The sequence below is a fragment of the Bison bison genome, unplaced genomic scaffold (genome assembly GCF_000754665.1).
Source record: "Bison bison bison isolate TAMUID 2011002044 unplaced genomic scaffold, Bison_UMD1.0 scf7180017864519, whole genome shotgun sequence".
Lineage (NCBI taxonomy): Eukaryota > Metazoa > Chordata > Mammalia > Artiodactyla > Bovidae > Bison > Bison bison.
In genome coordinates this window covers 1,636,570-1,657,336 of record NW_011495072.1, presented here as the reverse complement: position 1 = coordinate 1,657,336, position 20,767 = coordinate 1,636,570, and the positions used below count along the sequence as shown (strand labels likewise).

Here is a 20,767-nt window from a genome sequence, read left to right as displayed (position 1 = left end):
TGACTGTATAGAGCTTCTCCATCTTTGGCTGCAAAGAATATAATCAGTCTGATTTTGGTGTTGACCATCTGGTGATGTCCATGTGTAGAGTCTTCTCTTGTGTTGTTGGAAGAGGGTGTTTGCTATGACCAGTGTGTTCTCTTAGCAAAACTCTATTAGCCTTTGCCCTGCTTCATTCTGTACTCCAAGGCCAAATTTTCCTGTTACACCAGGTGTTTCTTGACTTCCTACTTTTGCATTCCAGTCCCCTATAATGAAAAGGACATCTTTTGGGGGTGTTAGTTCTAAAAGGTCTTGTAGGTCTTCATAGAACTGTTCAACTTCAGCTTCTTTAGCATTACTGGTCAGGGTTATAGACTTGGATTACCGTGATATTTTTATGGTTTGCCTTGGAAACAAACAGAGATCATTCTGTCATTTTTGAGATTGCATCCAAGTACTACATTTTGGACTCTCTTGTTGACTGTGATGGCTACTCCATTTTTTCTAAGTGATTCCCGCCCAGAGTAATAGATACAATGGTCATCTGAGTTAAATTCACCCATTCCATTCCATCTTAGTTCACTGATTCTTAGAATGTTGATGTTCACTCTTGCCATCTCCTGTTTGACCACTTCCAATTTGCCTTGATTCATGGACCTAACATTCCAGGTTCCTATGCAATATTGCTCTTTATAGCATCAGACCTTGCTTCTATCACCAGTCACATCCACAACCGGGTGTTGTTTTTGCTTTGGCTCCATCCCTTCATTCTTTCTAGAGTTATTTCTCCACTGATCTCCAGTAGCATACTGAGCACCTACTGATCTGGGGATTTCATCTTTCAGTGTCCTATCTTTTTGCCTTTTCATATTGTTCTTGGGGTTCTCAAGGCAAGAATTATGATTAAAAAGACTTATTGAAAAACTACTCAACTTCATTATAAATCAGAGAAATTCAAAGTAAAGAAATATAATTTTTCCCTTTAATAGGGAATATTACAAAAGGTTAAGAAATACACATTCATTGTTTTGCTGCTGTTCTGAGCAGTAAGCACTATCTTTAGTGGGATTTTGATTGAAGTATTTCTGACTTTATTCACAGAAATCCCAGGCTTAAGAATTTTTTTAAGAAAATAATTCATAATTGTGCAGAGCTGCAAAGATAGTGTAAAGGAATGTTTGCTTTAACATGAGGCATTACTCGAAGTAAAGAAAGCTAAATGACTTAGAAGGGGATTTATTAAATGTGACATATTCATGTACTGGAATATTCTGTAGCCATCAAAATGATATCAGCCTACTGTCATTCACATGGAGAGAAGTTCATGATTTTTATCCCCAAACTTTAAAGTTTTTATTTTGTATTGGTGTATAACCAATTAACAATGTTGTGGTAGTTTTAGGTGAACCGAGAAGGGACTCAGCCATACATATTCATGTATCCATTCTCCCCCAAACTCCTCTCCCATCCAGGCTGGCACACAGCACTGAGCGAAGCTCCATGTACTATACAATAGGTCCTTGCTGATTATCCATTTTAAATACAGCAGTGTGTATGTGTCCTTCCCAAACTGCCTAACTATCCCTTTTCCCCATCCTCCCCCCCCCACTCCCTGATAACCCTTAAGTTCATTTTCTAAGTCTGTGAGTTTCTTTCCATTTTGTAAGTAAGCTGATTTGTATCATTTCTTTTTAGATTCCACATATAAGGGAGGTCATATGATATTTCTTTCTCTGACTTAACGTCACTCAGTATGACACTGTAGGTCTGTCCACATTGCTGCAAATGGCAAGATTTCGTTCTTTTTAATGGCTGAGTAATATTTTATTGTATATATGTACCACACAATAATTTTTTTTAAGTGAAGTGGTGCAGGAAGGTTAGTTTCAACCCACTTTAATTTTTTAAGTAAAAGTGTTTTCTTTCTCTATTGAAAAATTCTGGTGAGCTAAATTCCACATTTAGCAGTGATTGATTATATTTGCATGATATGTTTATGGGTAAACTACATTTTCATTTTAATAGTTTTCTGGAATTTCTTAATTTTTCTTACAATGATTATACATTTCCTTTTTATATAAGAATATTAAAGCTCTATTATAAAATATATTCATTCCTTTTGAATCAGTAACCCCATTCTTGAATAGTAATCTAAGTGATAAAAATGGTAGACAAAATCATTTTCAAAAATGTACTCTCCCAGTGTTCCCTGTATCACTATATAGCCGCATCTCCATTGGATTCCCCAGGCCAGAGTGTTAGTTGCTCAGTTGTGTTTGACTGTTTGCTACCCCTTGGACTGTAGCCCACCAGCCTCTTCTGTTAATGGAATCCTCCAGGCAAGAATAGTGGAGATCCCTTCTCCAGGGGATCTTTCTGACCCAGGGATTGAACCTGAGTCTCTTGCATTGCAGGCAGAGTCTTTACCATCTGAGCCACCAGGGAAACCCCAAGCCAAAAGCTAGGCATTACGGTTGAGTCCTCTCACTTATTCTGTACTCCTTATTCACAGGTGAACATCCCTGTGGTCTCTGTTTTTAAATACCCCAGTGTGCCTGCTTCCGTTACCATGCCAGTGCAAACTGCCGTAACCTTCATCCAGGAAGACTGGCGGAGCCTCCTAATTGGCAGCCCTGCGCCTGTCTTTGTTTTCTTTTCCTCTTTCCCCCCAATTACAGTCCATTTGTCACACAACTCCATACTTTTCCTTTTTAAACAAAACCATCATGTTCTTCCAACCCCGCAGTGATCCTTAGAAGAAATTCCAAACACTGCCCTATATTTTACAAAACCTTGCATGATGTGACCCCCTGCCCGTCTCATCTCCTCCTCTTGAAGCACTCTCCCCCGTTTCCTTCTTGCTTAGGCCACACTAGTTCTTTATATTCTGCAAACACACAGAGCTTTTTCCTGCCTTGTGGCCTTTGTAATTGCTCTTCTTACCCAATTTTTACATGGACAACTCTTTATGTTATTTAAACCTTTAATTTTATTTCCTCACCATAGTTTGAAATATCAAGTTGTACACATCACCTTGTTTTTGTTTATTTTCCCACAGTTGTCATCACTCCCAGTACTTTATTTGGTTACTTGGTCATTGTCAATATTGGCTGTTAGAATGTAAGCCCTGTGAAAACGCGACTCTTGTCTGGCATGTTCTCTATAATCCTGAGTCTTGACCTTTGCGTGGTACATAGTGGATGCCAAGTAGGCACTGTCAGTGAAATGGATTACATTATTCATAGCACTCAAGGAGTCCCCAAACTTCACTAGTTGAGGCTGTGTTTCAAAGAGACTTTTAGAGGCAATGCTTCTCCCACTTGTTTATAGCCCCTCTGCAATTTTCTCTTGGTTTTGGCTTGAGTGTACTGGTGGCTGACCTGCAAGATGAAGCTGAATAATATACAACCTGCTGTACGCAGATATACTGTATACCCTGCTGACCTCTGCTTTGTTACTAGGTCAGGCCTGGTTCCTTTACTAGAAGAGCTCCCATCTCAGTTCCTCAGCCCACCCACATATAGTTTTCTTCAGACTTTTCCCCACCCAGGTAGATCTTCCATTCTGCTTCTTTTTCTTGCTCTTCTTTTTCTCACCCTTTTCTCAGTTCAGTTCAGTTGCTCAGTCGTGTCTGACTCTTTGCGACACCGTGGACTATAGCATGCCAGGTTTCCCTGGCCATCGTCAACTCCTGGAGCTTACTCAGATTCATGTCCATCAAGTTGGTGATGCCATCCAACCATCTCATCCTATGCCATCCCCTTCACCTGCCTTTAATCTTTCCCAGCATCAGGGTCTTTTCCAGTGAGTCAGTTCTTCGCATCAAGTGGCCAAAGTATTGGAATTTCAGCTTCAGCATCAGTCCTTCCAATGAATATTCAAGACTGATTTCCTTTAGGATGGACTGGTTGGATCTCCTTGCAGTCCAAGGGACTCTCAAGAGTCTTCTCCAACACCACAGTTCAAAAGCATCAATTTTTTGGTGCTTAGATTTCCTTGTGGTCCAGCTCTCACGTCCAAACCTGACTACGGGAAAAACCATAGCTTTGACTAGATGGACCTTTGTCAGCAAAGAGATGTCTTTGCTTTTTAATACACTGTTTAGGTTTGTCATAGCTTTTGTTCCAAGGAGCAAGCATCTTTTCATTTCATGGCTGCAGTCACCATTTGCAGTGATTTTGGAGCCCAAGAAACTAAAGTCTCTCACTGTTTCCATTGTTTCCCCATCTATTTGCCATGAAGTGATAGGACTGGATGCCATATTCTTGGTTTTTTGAATGTTGAGTTTTAAGCCAGCTTTATTACTCTCCTTTTTCACTTTCATCAAGAGGCCCTTTAGTTCCTCTTTGCTTTCTGCCATAAAGGTAGTGTCATCTGCATATCTGAGGTTATTGATATTTCTCCCAGCAATCTTGATTCCAGCTTGTGCTTCAGCCAACCCAGCATTTTGCTTGATGTACTCTGCATATAAGTTAAATAAGCAGGGTGATAATATATAGCCTTGACGTACTCCTTTCCTGATTTTGAACCAGTCTGTTGTTTCATGTCCATTTCTAACTGTTGCTTCTTGACCTGCATACAGATTTCTCAGGAGGCAGGTAAGGTGGTCTGGGATTCCCATCTTTTTAAGAATCTTCCACAGTCTGTTGTGATCCACACAGTCAAAGGCTTTGCCATCATCAATAAAGCAAAGTAGATGTTTTTCTGAAATTCTCTTGCTTTTTCTATGATCCAGTAGATGTTGGCAATTTGATCTCTGGTTCCTCTGCCTTTTCTAAATCCAGCTTGAATATCTGAAAGTTCTTGGTTCACGTACTGTTGAAGCCTAACTTGGAGAATTTTGAGCATTACTTTGCTAGCGTGTGAAATGAGTGCAGTTGTGCAGTAGTTTGAACATCTTTGGCAAGTACCTCTTCTAAGCACTCCATAAATATAGTTGTTAGCCATCCTTGTATTTTTTGATGTTATTTTTCTTTATTCTCAGTGCAAGAGAGACTTACATGTTTCATTTATTTTAGGATGGGAGAGCTTGTTTGAAACCAGAATTTCTGAAGAAGAAAATCAGGAAGTAATGAATCAACTCTTAGGTGATGGTCCTTTTGACTTTAGGTTGGGAAAAATCTACATAAACGAGGAAACCCTAGAGAATCAACAAAGCAAAGAAAACAGAGCTTTGAGGGAAGTCTTAGTTACCATCAAGAAAACATGCATGAAGGACAAGAGCTTTATAGGTATTGACCTTGGGAAAAATCTTGATCTGAAATTATCACTTATTAGAAAACCCAGAATCGTTTCCAGAGGAAGGAAACCTTGTTCACAGCAGTATTCAATTCTATTTAAACAGCTGGGAATCAGCACAGTGCGTAAGTGTTACAAGTGTAATATCTGCGGGAAAATCTTCCTCCACAGTTCTTCCCTGAGTAAACATCAGAGAATCCATACTGGAGAGAAACTCTATAAATGTAAGGAATGTAGGAAAGCTTTTAGCCAAAGCTCGTCTCTAACTCAGCACCTGAGAGTTCATACTGGAGAGAAGCCTTACATATGTAGTGAATGCGGAAAAGCCTTCAGTTTCACTACATCTCTCATTGGACATCAGAGAATGCATACTGGAGAGAGACCCTATAAATGTAATGAATGTGGAAAAACATTTAAAGGTAGTTCATCCCTTAATAATCACCAGCGAATTCATACTGGAGAAAAGCCCTATAAGTGTAATGAATGTGGGAGAACCTTTAGCCAGTGCTCATCTCTTATTCAGCATCATAGAATTCATACTGGAGAGAAACCATATGAATGTAGTCAGTGTGGGAAAGCCTTTACTTCAATATCACGACTAAGTAGACACCACAGAATTCATACTGGAGAGAAACCTTTTAATTGTAATGAGTGTGGAAAGGTGTTTAGTTACCACTCAGCCCTTATTATACATCAGAGAATTCACACTGGTGAGAAACCTTATGCCTGTAAAGAATGCGGGAAAGCCTTTAGCCAAAGCTCAGCTCTTATACAACATCAAAGAATTCACACTGGAGAAAAACCCTACAAATGTAATGAATGTGGGAAAGCTTTCTCCTGGATTTCACGGCTTAATATACACAACAGAATCCATACTGGAGAGAAACCATATAATTGTAAGGAATGTGGAAAAGCTTTCAGTTCGCACTCAGCAGTTAATACTCATCGAAAGATTCATACTGGAGAGAAACCTTATAAATGTAATGACTGTGAAAAAGCTTTCAACCAAAGTTCAGCACTCATTCAGCACCAGAGAATTCATACTGGAGAGAAACCATATAATTGTAAAGTATGTGGGAAAGCCTTTAGACAAAGTTCATCCCTTATGACACATATGAGAATTCATACAGGAGAAAAGCCCTATAAATGTAAAGAATGTGGGAAAGCTTTCAGTCAGAGCTCGTCTCTTACAAATCATCAGAGGACTCATACTGGAGAAAAACTATAAGTTAAATGCATGGGGAAAAACCTTCCAACTGAAGTTCATTCCTTACAAAATGTCAAAGAATTCATTCTGGGGAGAAAATCATGAGTAGTTAATTGTGCATTAAACTTCAGGATTTAGACCTTGCCAAACATCAGAAACTTATGATGGAAGGTAACCTTAGAAATATTAGGAAAGCTTGTATAAAATGTTTCTTCATACATTCTTAACTTATTACTAACTATAAAATAGAAAATTTATCAGATCAAAGGGTTGGTATTTTATTTTTTTTCTAGTGATATGTGGTAACAGCCACCAGCTTTCACAGGCATCACTGGGAAGCTTGTTGATTAATGGAAAAGTGCAGCCATAAAATCCAGACTTTGGATTAGTCTAGGATTGTATATTTTTGAAACTGCATTTGAGTTTCAAAGCCAGTTGTACTAAGAAAAATGTATTAGAGATGAAATGTAAACAGATGACCTGGAACTACCTCACTGTCAGTAAAACTTGTTTTTTTAAGAGTTTAAAAGCAACTTCTGTACTTGGTGGTTGTTAAAACTTTCGAGTTATTTCTCCTGTGCTTCCTAAGCCATTCACCTGAAAATAAAATCACTCTGTAAACTGGTTTAAGTTTTGGGAGTGTTCTCCCTGACTACTTGTTCCAAATTCTGAATCAGATCTAAAGTTACTTTATTTCAAATCACAAAATACATGGTATTTCACTTGTTTTTCTCATAAATTGATTACCAGTGTTGTATTACCTTGAGAATTAAAGATAATTTAGACAACTACTGCTTTTGCAAGTTGATTTACTGATAAGAGTTGTTAAAAATTATCTTGCAATGTAAGCATAGGGAGCATGACTCTTGGCCGCAAGGCTGTGTGCCTGCTTCCTTGAATTCTCTGGTTACCAGCCACCAGGAAGACCGAGGAACACATGGAACTCTGGTTGTCCTCCTGTTAGGTCAAGTGAACAAGGTAGTTTTCACGCTTATGTTTCACTTTCACCTCCATCAGGTGATGCTTGCTCTGTTTCACACTGTGAGGACCACTAGACAAAAGTTGAGGCTCTAAGTTCAGATGCTTTTTCCTCCAAAATTGGGCTGTGTCCTTTAACAAGTTATTGATCCCAGAAACCATTTCTACAATGTGAACAGTAATTTGAACAAGATAAAAACAAATCATACTAATATTGTTGAGCTTCACAGAGGCTAACATCTAATTTTGCCAATTTTATCAGGAGTAAGCAAGCACTTAAGAACCAGAATACTCATTTCATTGAAAAAACTGTTAGTTTTTTTCTATTTGCCAAGGTGCTTTAAAAAAAAAACCTCCAAAATGGTTAGGAGTGGAGATTAAGTAAAGCAAAAATTAGTGAATTCAGTTTTGCCTCTTAGGACTAATCAGTCTCATTGTTTCAGACTTGTGAGGAACAAATTCTTCAGGGTCGTTTAGTATTCTGCTTGCAATGTCCCTTTTCATATAACCATTCTTTTAAATTCTCTGATTACCTAAGGGAAGTTCCTAGGAAATACATAACTTTCCTAGGAAAGATAGAGCTTCTTAGTTTGGAGTGCTATACCAGAGACTGGATAGCTTATAAACAATGGACATTTATTTCTCACAATTATGGCTGGGAAGTCTAAGTTCAGGGCATCAATATGGTTGTGTTGTGGTTAAAATCCCCTTATTTCTGGTGCCTTCTCACCATGTCCTCATGGTGAGGGATCTCTCAGGGCCTCTTTTTTTAAGGGCACTGATCTATTCATGAGGGAGGTAGCCTCATGAGAGATACCTCCCAAGGCTCCACCTCCTAATAACATCACCTTTGGGGTTGGATTTCAACATGTATTTTGAGGGGACACAAACATTCAGACCATAGCATTCCATAAGTATCAATGACCTAAAATCATCAAAAATCACACAATATTTTTAAGGTGAGGCCTATCAAACTTGCAGGTAATATTTATATCTTTAGCAGGATCCTTCAGAGGAGATAATCTGTAAGTTTGATGATTTCTAATATAACCCAGTACCAAAATCAGGCAAGGAAAATACAAGAAAGATTGCAGTCCAGTATCAGCCATCAACACATGTAAAAATCCTAAACAAGGCATAAGCAGATGGTACCAAAAGTACCTAGACATAGTACTAGTTTTACTGATAAGTACAGGTTATTCATGGAGATGCATGGGTTGTTTTAACATTAGGAAGCTTACAGATGCTATGTGCCATTTTAATATTAACAGAAATCCATAGGTTCGTCTCAATAGATGCAAAAAAACAACCAAAATACTCAGCACCTACTCATGATTAAAAACTTTAACCAAGCAGCAGTAGGAAAGAAGTTTATAACTGGATAAAAAGCTATTTACCAAAAAACCTGCTGGAAAAAAAATGGTAAAGGATTAGAAGTATTCATGACATGACAAGTATGGGGAAAGAATAGACTACTCAATAATGGTTCTAAGAAGCATAAATGGTTCATCCACATAGAAAAAAAACTATTTTTTTCTATGCCTACTGTCACCATATCAAGAGTTATATGCTAGGCAAAACTGACTTTTGGAAGAATATGTAAGCAATAACTTTATGACCATAAGATAAGGATTTTTTAAACAGGACACAAATAAGCTTTATAAAATGTTTATAATGTTTGCTCACATTGAAATAGGGAACTTGTGGTTATCAGAATATACCAAAAAGGAAAAGACACAAAACAGAATGAAATGTTTCTACAACATGCCCAGTATGTTTTCTGGAAAATCTGAATGATTTGTATGGATCAATTAAAAAGAAAAACCTAATAGAAAAAAAGTGATCTGAATACATGACTACTTATTTCATAGATGAGAAAAGAGAAATTTCTAAAAACATAAAAGGATATTTCATTGGGACCAATGTAAATTCAGACCATAGATATGATTTTATAAGTACAGATGAACAAATATGTATTACAATACTGAGTTTCGGAATATATGTGAAATAACTGGGATTCATACCCTACTAGTGGGAGTATAAATCAATACAGATCATTGACATCTTACAAAGTCGAGTATTTGCTTGCTGTAATACACTGGCACCTGTACATGCTAGATAAATGTTTGCATATGAGCACAAAGAATCATATATAAAGATACTTGTACTGATCATAATAGCAAATATTTGGAAGTAGTCTGAATGTCCATTAGTAGGAGAATGTATTCAGTAAACACCAATGAAAATCAATGAACCAAAGCTATATACAATGCAGATGAATTTTAAAACATACTGAGTCCTAAAAAGTCATGGGAAACTACATTAGGGATAACATTTTTTGCAAAATTAAGTTTATACTAAGTGATATGTGGGGAAGATCATAAAAACAAGTGATTGGATGAGATGGTATTTTAGTTATAATTAACCACCCAAACATAGAAGACTGCAAATAAGAAAAAGTATTTGAGGTCCTAAGTATTGCAATCAAGAGGCACAGATTCTAACAGCAACTCAAATGTGCTCCAAGGGGACTATTTATTTCCCAAGGGAAATAAAACATTGGGGTTTATAAAAGCAACAGATAAGGCATTCCAGAGGTGTTATATAGATGTATTTTTATAGAAATATTGTGGCATTCAGTCACTTGTGGACAGCAAATTGTTTGCTAATCCATGATCTTTAATGAGTAAGGAAAGCAGGTTCTAGATGGTCTCAGGAACTTGTGACTGTGTCAAAAGTTTATATTGCATCTGCCTTAATGGCCTCTTGGCTCCTTTTTAGATCCCTTGAACATAAGTGACTCCATTTCATTGTTCATGGTCCACATTATCCATCACTGTGTAACAACTCTTGCCCAAATTTAACAGTTAAAAAAAAAATTATTTATTTCTGTCTTGGTTTCATGTTTGGGCTCAGCTGGACAATTCTTACTTAGGGTGTCTTAATATGTTTGCATTCAAGTAGCAGGTGGGGCTAGAGGCACAACTGGGCTTGATACCCAAGACTGTCAGTTTTTGATGACTGTAGGCTGGGAGCATGGTTGGATTTCTCCATGTAGATTGGGCTTCTCACAGAAAGGTAGCTAGTTTCAGAGAGACCGTGTCCCTAGAGCAAGCATCCTGAGAGACCTAGGTAGAAGCGCAAATCTTGTAACTCAGTTTTGGAAGTCACAACATTAACAAGATTTGGTCCAGATTCAAGGCAAGAAAATTATAAAAGGACATTAATACCAGGGAGCATGGTTCATTGGATGACCATATTTGGAAACTAGCTACCACAAAAACAGAAAATTCAGGAGATAATTAACTCTGTGAGGCAAGGAAATGACTTGGAGAGGAGCAGAGAATTCCTCAGCTTGTTTGATGCCTGAAAGAGAGTCCCTCATCAAGAAGAGGCTGCCCAGGCCAGTCACAATGATGATCAATATGAAGACCAACGTGTATGTCAGTAAAAATAAATACCAATTTTTGGTCCAACTCTGCACTGAGTGAGAATAAAACAAAGATCTTCATGGCTGAAGAACTTAGATAAGCTGAACATATAGTTTAATATAAAGTTTAAGGAAGAAATAGTTTAAGGATAAAGTTTAAGATGTAATGACCTCAGATGTTGTACAAAGGGCAAGCTCAAGGTCATAGCATTCTTCAGTTCAGTTGCTCAGTCATGTCCAACTCTTTGCGACCCCATGCACTGCCACATGCAGTCTTTCCTGTCTATCACCAACTCCTGAAACTTGCTCAAACTCATGTCCATCGAGTCGCTGGTGCCATCAAACCATCTCATCCTATGCCATCCCCTTCTTCTCCTGCCTTCAGTCTTTCCCAACATTGAGATCTTTTCCAATGAATCAGTTCTTTGCATCAGGTGGCCAGAGTATTGGAGTTTCAGCTTCAGTGTCAGTCCTTCCAATAAATATTCAGGACTTACTTCCTTTAGGATGGGCTGGTTGGATCTCCTTGCAGTCTAAGGGACTCACAAGAGTCTTCTCTAACACCACAGTTCAAAAGCATCAATTCTTAGGTGCTCAGCTGTCTTATGTAGTCGAACTCTCACATTCATACATGACTACTGGAGAAACCATAGCTTTGGCTAGAGGGACCTTTGTCAGCAAAGTAATGTCTCTGCTGTTTAATATGCTGTCTAGTTTGGTCATAGCTTTTCTTCCAAGGAGCAAGCATCTTTTAATTTCATGGCTGCAGCCAGCATCTGCAGGGGTTTTGGAGCTCAAGAAACTAATGTATGTCACTGTTTCTATTGTTTCCCCATCTATTTTCCATGAAGTGATGGGACTGGATGCCATGATCTTAGTTTTCTGAATGTTGAGTTTTAAGCCAACTTTTTCACTCACCTCTTTCACTTTCATCAAGAGGCTCTTTAGTTCTTCTTCGCTTACTGCCATAAGGGTGGTGTTATCTGCATATCTGAGGTTATTGATATTTCCCCCGGCAATCTTGATTCCAGCTTGTATTCATCCAGCCTGGCATTTCTCATGATGTACTCTGCATATAAGTTAAATAAGCAGGGTGACAATATAAGCCTTGACTTAATCCTTTTCCAATTCTGACTAGTCTTTACCATGTCCACTTCTAACTGTTGCTTCTTGACCTGCATACAGATTTCTCAGGAGGCAGGTCAGATGGTCTGGTATTCCCATCTCTTGAAGAATTTTCCACAGTCTGTTGTGATGCACACAGTCAAAGGCTTTGGCATAGTCAATAATGCAGGAGTAGATGTTTTTCTGGAACTGTCTTGCTTTTTCGGTGATCGAATGGATGTTGGCAATTTGATCTCTGGTTCCTCTGCCTTTTCGAAATCCAGCTTGAATATCTGGAAGTTCACAGTTCACGTATTGTTGAAGCCTGGCTTGGAGAATTTTGAGCATTACTTTGCTAGCGTGTGACATGAGTGCAATTGTGTGGTACTTTGAACATTCTTTAGCATGCCTTTCTTTGGGATTGGAATGAAAACTGACCTTTTCCAGTTCTGTGGCCACTGCTGAGTTTTCCAAATTTGCTGGCATATTGAGTGCAGCACTTTCACAAGATCATCCTTTAGGATTTGAAATAACTCAACTGGAATTCCATCACCTCTACGAGCTTGGTTCCTAGTGATGCTTCCTAAGGCCCACTTGACTTCACATTCCAGGATGTCTGGCTCTAGGTGAGAGATCAAACCATCGTGGTTATCTGGGTCATGAAGATCTTTTTTGTATAGTTCTTCTGTGTATTCTTGCCACCTCTTCTTAATATCTTCTGCTTCTGTTAGGTCCATACCATTTCTGTCCTTTATCGAGCCCATCTTTACATGAAATGTTCCCTTGGTATCTCTACTTGCAGAGATATCTAGTCTTTCCCATTCTATTGTTTTCCACTATTTCTTTGCATTGATCACTGAGGAAGGCTTTCTTATCTCTCCTTGCTATTCTTTGGAACTCTGCATTCAAATGGGTATATCTTTCCTTTTCTCATTTGCTTTTCACTTCTCTTCTTTTCACAGCTATTTGTAAGGCCTCCCCAGACAGCCATTTTGTCTTTTGCATTTCTTTTTCTTGGGGATGGTCTTGATCCCTGTCTCCTGTACAATGTCATGGACCTCAGTCCATAGTTCATCAGGAACTCTATCTATCAGATCTAGTCCCTTAAATCTATTTCTCACTTCCACTGTATAATCATAAGGGATTTGATTTAGGTCATACCTGAATGGTCTGGTGGTTTTGCCTACTTTCTTCAATTTAAGTCTGAATTTGGCAGTAAGGAGTTCATGATCGGAGCCACAGTCAGCTCCCGGTCTTATTTTTGCTGACTGTTTACAGCTTCTCCATCTTTGGCTGCAAAGAATATAATCAGTCTGATTTTGGTGTTGACCATCTGGTGATGTCCATGTGTAGAGTCTTCTCTTGTGTTGTTGGAAGAGGGTGTTTGCTATGACCAGTGCGTTCTCTTGGCAAAACTCTATTAGCCTTTGCCCTGCTTCATTCCATATTCCAAGGCCAAATTTGCCTGTTACTCCAGGTGTTTCTTGACTTCCTACTTTTGCATTCCAGTCCCCTATAATGAAAAGGACATCTTTTTGGGGTGTTAGTTCTAAAAGGTCTTGTAGTTCTTCATTGAACCGTTCAACTTCAGCTTCTTCAGCATTACTGGTTTGGGCATAGACTTGGATTACTGATATTGAATGGTCTGCCTTGGAAATGAACAGAGATCATTCTGTCGTTTTTGAGATTGCATCCAAGTACTGCATTTCGGACTCTTGTTGACCATGATGGCTGCTCCATTTCTTCTAAGGGATTCCTGCCTGCAGTAGTAGATATAATGGTCATCTGAGTTAAATTCACCCATTCCAGTCCATTTTAGTTTGCTGATTCCTAGAATGTTGACGTTCCCTCTTGCCATCTTGTGTTTGACCACTTCCAATTTGCCTTGATTCATGGACCTAACATTCCAGGTTCCTATGCAATATTGCTCTTTACAGCATCAGACCTTGCTTCTATCGCCAGTCACATCCACAACTGGGTATTGTTTTTGCTTTGGCTCCATCCCTTCATTCTTTCTGGAGTTATTCCTCCACTGATCTCCAGTAGCATATTGGACCTACCGACCTGGGGAGTTCCTCTTTCAGTATCCTATCATTTTGCGTTTTCATTCTCTTCATGGGGTTCTCAAGGCAAGAATACTGAAGTGGTTTGCCATTCTCCTCTCCAGTGGACCACATTCTGTCAGACCTCTCCACCATGACCCGCCCCTCTTCGGTGGCCCCACAGGGCATGGCTTAATTTCATTGAGTTAAACAAGACTGTGGTCTGTGTGAGAAATAGATTTAAGGGACTAGATCTGATAGATAGACTGCCTGATGAACTATGGATGGAGGTTCATGATATTGTACAGGAGACAGGGATCAAGACCATACCCATGGAAAAGAAATGCAAAGAAGCAAAATGGCTGTCTGGGGAGGCCTTACAAATAGCTGTGAAAGAAGAGAAGTGAAAGCAAAGGAGAAAAGGAGACATAAGCATCTGAATGCAGAGTTCCAAAGAATAGCAAGAAGAGATAAGAAAGCCTTCCTCAGCGATTAATGCAAAGAAATAGAGGAAAACATCAGAACGAGAAAGACTAGAGATCTACCAAGGGAACATTTCATGCAAAGATGGGCTCGATAAAGGACAGAAATGGTACAGACCTAACAGAAGCAGAAGATATTAAGAAGAGGTGGCAAGAATACACAGAAGAACTGTACAAAAAAGATCTTCACGACCCAGATAATCATGATGGTGTGATCACTCACCTAGACCCAGACATCTTGGAGTGTGAAGTTAAGTGGGCCTTAGAAAACATCTGGAGAAGGCAATGGCAACCCACTCCAGTGTTCTTGCCTGGAAAATCCCAGGGATGGCGGAGCCTGGTGGACTGCCGTCTATGTGGTTGCACAGAGTTGGACACGACTGAAGCAACTTAGCAGCAGTAGCAGCAGTAGAAAACATCACTACCAACAAAGCTAGTGGAGGTGATGGAATTCCAGTGGAGCTATTTCAAATCCTGAAAGATGATGCTGTGAAAGTGCTGCACTCAATATGCCAGCAAATTTGGAAAACTCAGCAGTGGCCACAGGACTGGAAAAGGTCAGTTTTCATTCCAATCCCAAAGAAAGGCAATGCCAAAGAATGTTCAAACTACTGCACAATTGCACTCATCTCACACACTAGTAAAGTAATGCTCAAAATTCTCCAATCCAGGCTTCAGCAATACGTGAATTATGAACTTCCAGATGTTCAAGCTGGTTTTAGAAAAGGCAGAGGAACATGAGATCAAATTGCCAACATCCTCTGGATCATCGAAAAAGCAAGAGAGTTCCAGAAAAACATCTATTTCTGCTTTATTGACTATGCCAAAGCCTTTGACAGTGTGGATCACAATAAACTGTGGAAAATTCTGAAAGAGATGCGAATACAGACCACCTGACCTGCCTCTTGAGAAACCTATATGCAGGTCAGGAAGCAACAGTTAGAACTGGACATGGAACAATAGACTGGTTCCAAATAGGAAAAGGAGTATGTCAAGGCTGTATATTGTCACCTTGCTTATTTAACTTATATGCGGATTACATCATGAGAAATGCTGGGCTGGAAGAAGCACAAGCTGGAATCAAGATTGCTGGGAGAAATATCAATAACCTCAGACATGCAGATGACACCACCCTTATGGCAGAAAGTGAAGAACTAAAGACCTCTTGATGAAAGTGAAGAGTGAAAAAGTTGGCTTAAGGCTCAACATTCAGAAAACTAAGATCATGGCATCTCATCCCATCACTTCATGGGAAATAGATGGGGAAACAGTGGAAACAGTGTCAGACTTTATTTTTTTGGGCTCCAAAATCACTGCAGATGGTGACTGCAGCCATGAAATTAAAAGATGCTTGCTCCTTGGAAGGAAAGTTATGACCAACCCAGACAGCATATTATAAAGCCGAGACATTACTTTGCCAACAAAGGTCCATCTAGTCAAGGCTATGGTTTTTCCAGTAGTCATGTATGGATGTGAGAGTTGGACTATAAAGAGAGCTGAGTGCAGAAGAATTGATGCTTTTGGACTGTGGTGTTGGAGAAGACTCTTGAGAGTCCCTTGGACTGCAAGGAGATCCAACCAGTCCATTCTAAAGGAGATCAGCCCTGGGATTTCTTTGGAGGGAATGATGCTAAAGCTGAAATTCCAGTAGTTTGGCCACCTCATGCGAAGAGTTGACTCATTGGAAAAGACTCTGATGCTGGGAGGGAATGGGGGCAGGAGGAGAAGGGGACAACAGAGGATAAGATAGCTGGATGGCATCACCAACTCGATGGATGTGAATCTGAGTGAACTCCGGGAGTTGGTGATGGACAGGGAGGCCTGGCGTGCTGCAATTCATGTGGTTGCAAAGAGTCGGACACGACTCAGCGGCTGAATTGAACTGTGGTCCATGTGATTAGATTGACTAGTTTTCTGTGATTATGGTTTCAGTGTGTCTGCCCTCTGATGCCTCTCGCAACACCTACAGTCTTACTTGGGTTTCTCTTACCTTAGACGTGGGGTATCTTTTCACAGCTGCTCCAGCAAAGTGCAGCTGCTGCTCCTTATTTTGGATGAGGGGTATCTCCTCATCGCCGCCCCTCCTGATTTTGAACGTGGAGTAGCTCCTCTCGGCCCTCCTGTGCCCGCGCAGCCACTGCTCCTTGAGCATATATTAATATATTATATATTGATAGATTAATAATGAGATATTAATATATATAATACATAACATATATGTATAATGTATTAATTTATGTATACATTAATTAATATTATGTTTATATATGTGAAGTCACTCAGTTATGTCCGACCATTTGTGATCCCATGGACTGTAGTCTACCAGGCTTCTCTGTCCATGGGATTTTCCAGGCCAGAGTACTGGATTGGGTTGCCATTTCCTTCTCCAATGTTTATATATAACACACAATTTATTAATTTATATAATATACACAATATTTATAATAGATAATATTAATATATCATATATATGGCATATATATCATATATATGGTATATATATTTATAATTATATAAACCACTATATATTATTATATTATATTTATATTGTAATATATATAAAATATTATAGAAGATAATCTATTATATAAAATAAACTATTATAATAATAGTTTTCAAATGGAAATTTTCTTATTCTGTTATTTTTTTTTCTACACTTAATAATTGACTTTCCACTTTATGGAAGAGTCTCATTTTCTGTTTATTTCTGTGATTCTGGAAGCACAGTTTCTCTTTTCATCAGTTGACTGTAATCTGCTGATATCAGTATTTAATTTGATGCTGAAATTGTCCCAGAATTAGCCTCTAAGATTCCCAGCAAGGTGTTGTCTGTGTCCTTTCTGTCACAAGTTTGGGTTGTGTCCAAGATTTCGAATTCAAGTACACTTAGTTCTCTCTGTGTAGCCAAGTATGATTTATCGCCTAAATTTCTTGAGGATTGTGGAGAAAAATTGCGGGGTCTACAATAGAGTGATTTTTTTCTTTTCCAGGATATTTCCTCCCTTGAAATATGGTTTCCACACCTGTTTCTTTCTGTTAACAATCTTCCCCTGAAGCATTACCTTCCCAGTAATGCCCTCTTGCATCCAGCGTGTACTTAAATTTTTTTTTTGGTAAAATATTTATAACCTAAAAGTTGTCATTTAACCACTTTACAATGTACAGTTTAGTAGCAATGTGTGAAGTCACAATGTGGGTGTAATATCACCAGAATGTATTTCTAGAACATTGTCATCATCTCAAATAGAAATTCTGTACTCATTAAGGAGTCACTCTCCATCTTACCCTTCCCGCAGACCCTGGTAACTTCTGTTCTACCTTCTGTCTCTGTGAATTCGCCTTTCCTACTTCGTTCATTTACGTGGAATCATAGCGTGTATTTCTTTTTTTGTGTTTGGCTTATTTCACTTGTGTAATGTCTTAAAGATTCATCCATGTCATAGCATGTTTCAGAAGTTCCTTCCCTTTTTTAAGGCTGAGTAAAATTCCATTGTATGTGAAGACCACATTTTGTTTATCCATTCATGAATCAATGGACTTTTGAGTTGCTTCCACCTTCTGGCTACTGTAAATAATGCTGTTATGAACACCCGCATGCATGTATCTGTTTGACTCCCTGGTTTCAATTACTATCCCATAGTTTTCCCTTTTATAGAGTATCATATGTCTGGCTGCTTTTTCTTAGGCTAGTACATTTGAGATTACCCCATGTTGTGTGTATCAGTATTTTGTGCCTTTTAATTGCTGAGTGATACTCCATTATATGAGTGTACCACAATTTATTATTCTCCACTTGAGGAACACTTGGGTTATTTCCAATTTTTGGAAGTTATGAATAAGGCTGCTGCAAACAATTGCATACAGGTTTTTGTGTGAACATTGTTTTAATTTCTGCTTGGGTAAATACCTAAGAGTGGGACTGCATCATCATTTGAGAAGTGGATATTAACCTTTATATGACACTGTCAAACTATATTCCACAGAGGATGCAGCATTTTACATCCCCATCAGCAATGTACAAGTGTTCTAATTTGAATATGGGTTCTACTATCTACATCTTCAACAACAGTTGTTAACACTACTTTTTCTTTTTTTGTAATAACTGTTCTAACAGTTGTGAAGTGGTATCTCATTGTGGTTATGAGTTGCATCCTTCTAATGACTAGGGATGTCGAGCATCTTTTAAAATGCTTATTTGGCCATTTGTATTGTATCCATTTTATTTGGAGAATTGTTTATTTAAAACCTTTGCCGGTTTTTGAATTGCATGGTTTTGCTGTTGTTATTGAGCTATGGAAGTTGTTTATATATCCTGCATGTACTTTTAAGCACTTACCTATATATGGTTCTCTTAAATACCAGTAAACTTGTGTATATTTTCACACAAAGGCTGTACTTTCTCTTTCTGGTGGTGGTTTTATATCAGTTTTAAGAACCCCACTGCCTCTTTGTGTTCCATGTCCTTTATTGTTTTTTTAAAGGATATGGTGGGAGCTGTAGATTATACCACCATTGCTACCTCACCTCCAAGAATTATCTAAATAAACATTTTTATTATCCAAACAACCATACATGATTTTTATCCGATTTTTGTTTATTCCAAAAATATCATTTAAGTGCTTATTACATGCCACATCCAAAAAACTTGCTGTTTCTTAAACACAACAAACCCTTGTCATACCTGTGGCAAGACGTCTAGAAACTGTCAGTGCTCCAACATCTGTTTTGTGATCTCTACTTCAGTAGAAAGATATGGGCAAAGGAAAACAAGCTGGCGAAGCATCCATTTCTTTTAAACAAATAGATTGTACATAATAAAAATCGTTTGTAGTTTTTCATGACTCACCCCGTAAATTTATAGAGTTGTGATGGAAAGACCTGGATAGATTTACCCCCTGAATCCCTATATTTCAGCACCATCCAGCCTGTACTTCTCTTCATTTAGATCAGTGGGTTTACTTTTTCTAATTTTGCAGTCACTTTTATTTTCGTTTTTGGCAGTGCTGGATCTTCAGTGCTGTGTGCGGGCTTTTTTCTGTCTGTGGTGAGCAGGGGCTACTCTTTGTGGTGGTGTGCAGGCTTGTCCTTACAGTAGCTTCTCTTGTAGGCCATGGGTTCTAGGTACCTAGGCTTCAGTATTTGCAGCTCCAGGGCTCTAGAAGGCAGGCTCAGCAGCTGTGGCACACGGGCTTGGGCTTAGCTGCCCGTGGCATGTAGAATCTTCTTGGACCAGGGTCGAACCCATGTCCCTGCACTGGCAAGTGGATTGCCAACCACTCAATCACCAGGGAAGACCTTGCAATCACTCTTAAGTGTGTTTATACAAATATCCTTTAAACGTCTAAGAGTTTATATATATATAGGACAGGAAGATATAAATCACTTATTGCATGTTTCTATTATAACACTCAGGTTTGCAGTAGTATTTGGATGGCATTTTAAACAGTATGCACTCTTGTGTTCCCCAAATCTAGCCAGTCCATCAGCCTCAATTGCACATGTACGTATAGGGATGGATGTCATTAAGGTTGAGAGGGTAACAGGCAGAAGCCAGAGGTCCCCCAGAGGCAGGAGGAAATAAACTGCAAGTGGCAGATTTTTTTTTCCTTCTCTACACAAAATTAAAAGAGGCTTCTTTCAATTCTGTACTGATGACTCCTGGTTCTGCCTTGAGCAAATGCGTTTTTCTTATGTTAATGAAACTATGTATTTGCTTAGGAATTTGCCTTTCTTCAAAATGGTTCCACCTAAGACTAACTTTTTTTCTTTTCTCAAACCTTGGGCTCAACAAACCAGAGTTCCTGTCAATTGTTTTATGGCTGGGGGATGACACACCCCATGCCATCCTATCTCAAAAGTGCTTTTTGTGGAAGAGGGACCTGGTGAAACTCCCTCAGCCTTGAGGTGTCTCTCTTACTTGATTAATAGCTTTCTAATAGACATAAAACACCTTGCTAAAAATTAGCAAGGGGACACTCTGTCCCCTTCTGATGTCTATGTCAGAAGCTTTCCCTGTCTCTATTATACTTTAATAAAATGTGGCTACACAAAAAGCTCCAAGTAGTTAGGCCTCGTCTCTGACCCCGGATTGAAATCCTCTCCTCCGGAGGTCACGGATCCTGGCATAATACACAGCTTACAGCAGCAAACTTTCAACCTTTCAGCTGATTAATTAAGAGAATAAGATGGAAGAGAAACTGTAATTTAATTTTAAACACTTCACATATATTTCATTTTAGCCTTTCAAATTTTGAATAGTTGGAAACAATTCCTACTTTTTTTCTTTTCTACAATTTTTCTTCTT

General features: G+C 38.8%; 1 protein-coding gene across 3 annotated transcripts in view; it reads left to right on the top strand.

The window, feature by feature from the left end:
• Window positions 1-20,767, top strand: part of ZNF879 (zinc finger protein 879) — a 47,754-nt gene that overhangs the window by 9,241 nt on the left and 17,746 nt on the right. For 2 of the 3 annotated variants that reach the window (XM_010830699.1, XM_010830698.1), the window contains one exon: window positions 5,001-7,281. The exons of the other annotated variant lie outside the window; for it this stretch is intronic. In XM_010830699.1, the coding sequence (XP_010829001.1) occupies window positions 5,001-6,448 (1,448 nt within the window). In that variant the 3' untranslated portion in view covers window positions 6,449-7,281. Of the gene's footprint in view, window positions 1-5,000; window positions 7,282-20,767 lie in introns of those variants that run through there. 3 annotated transcript variants of the gene reach the window in all.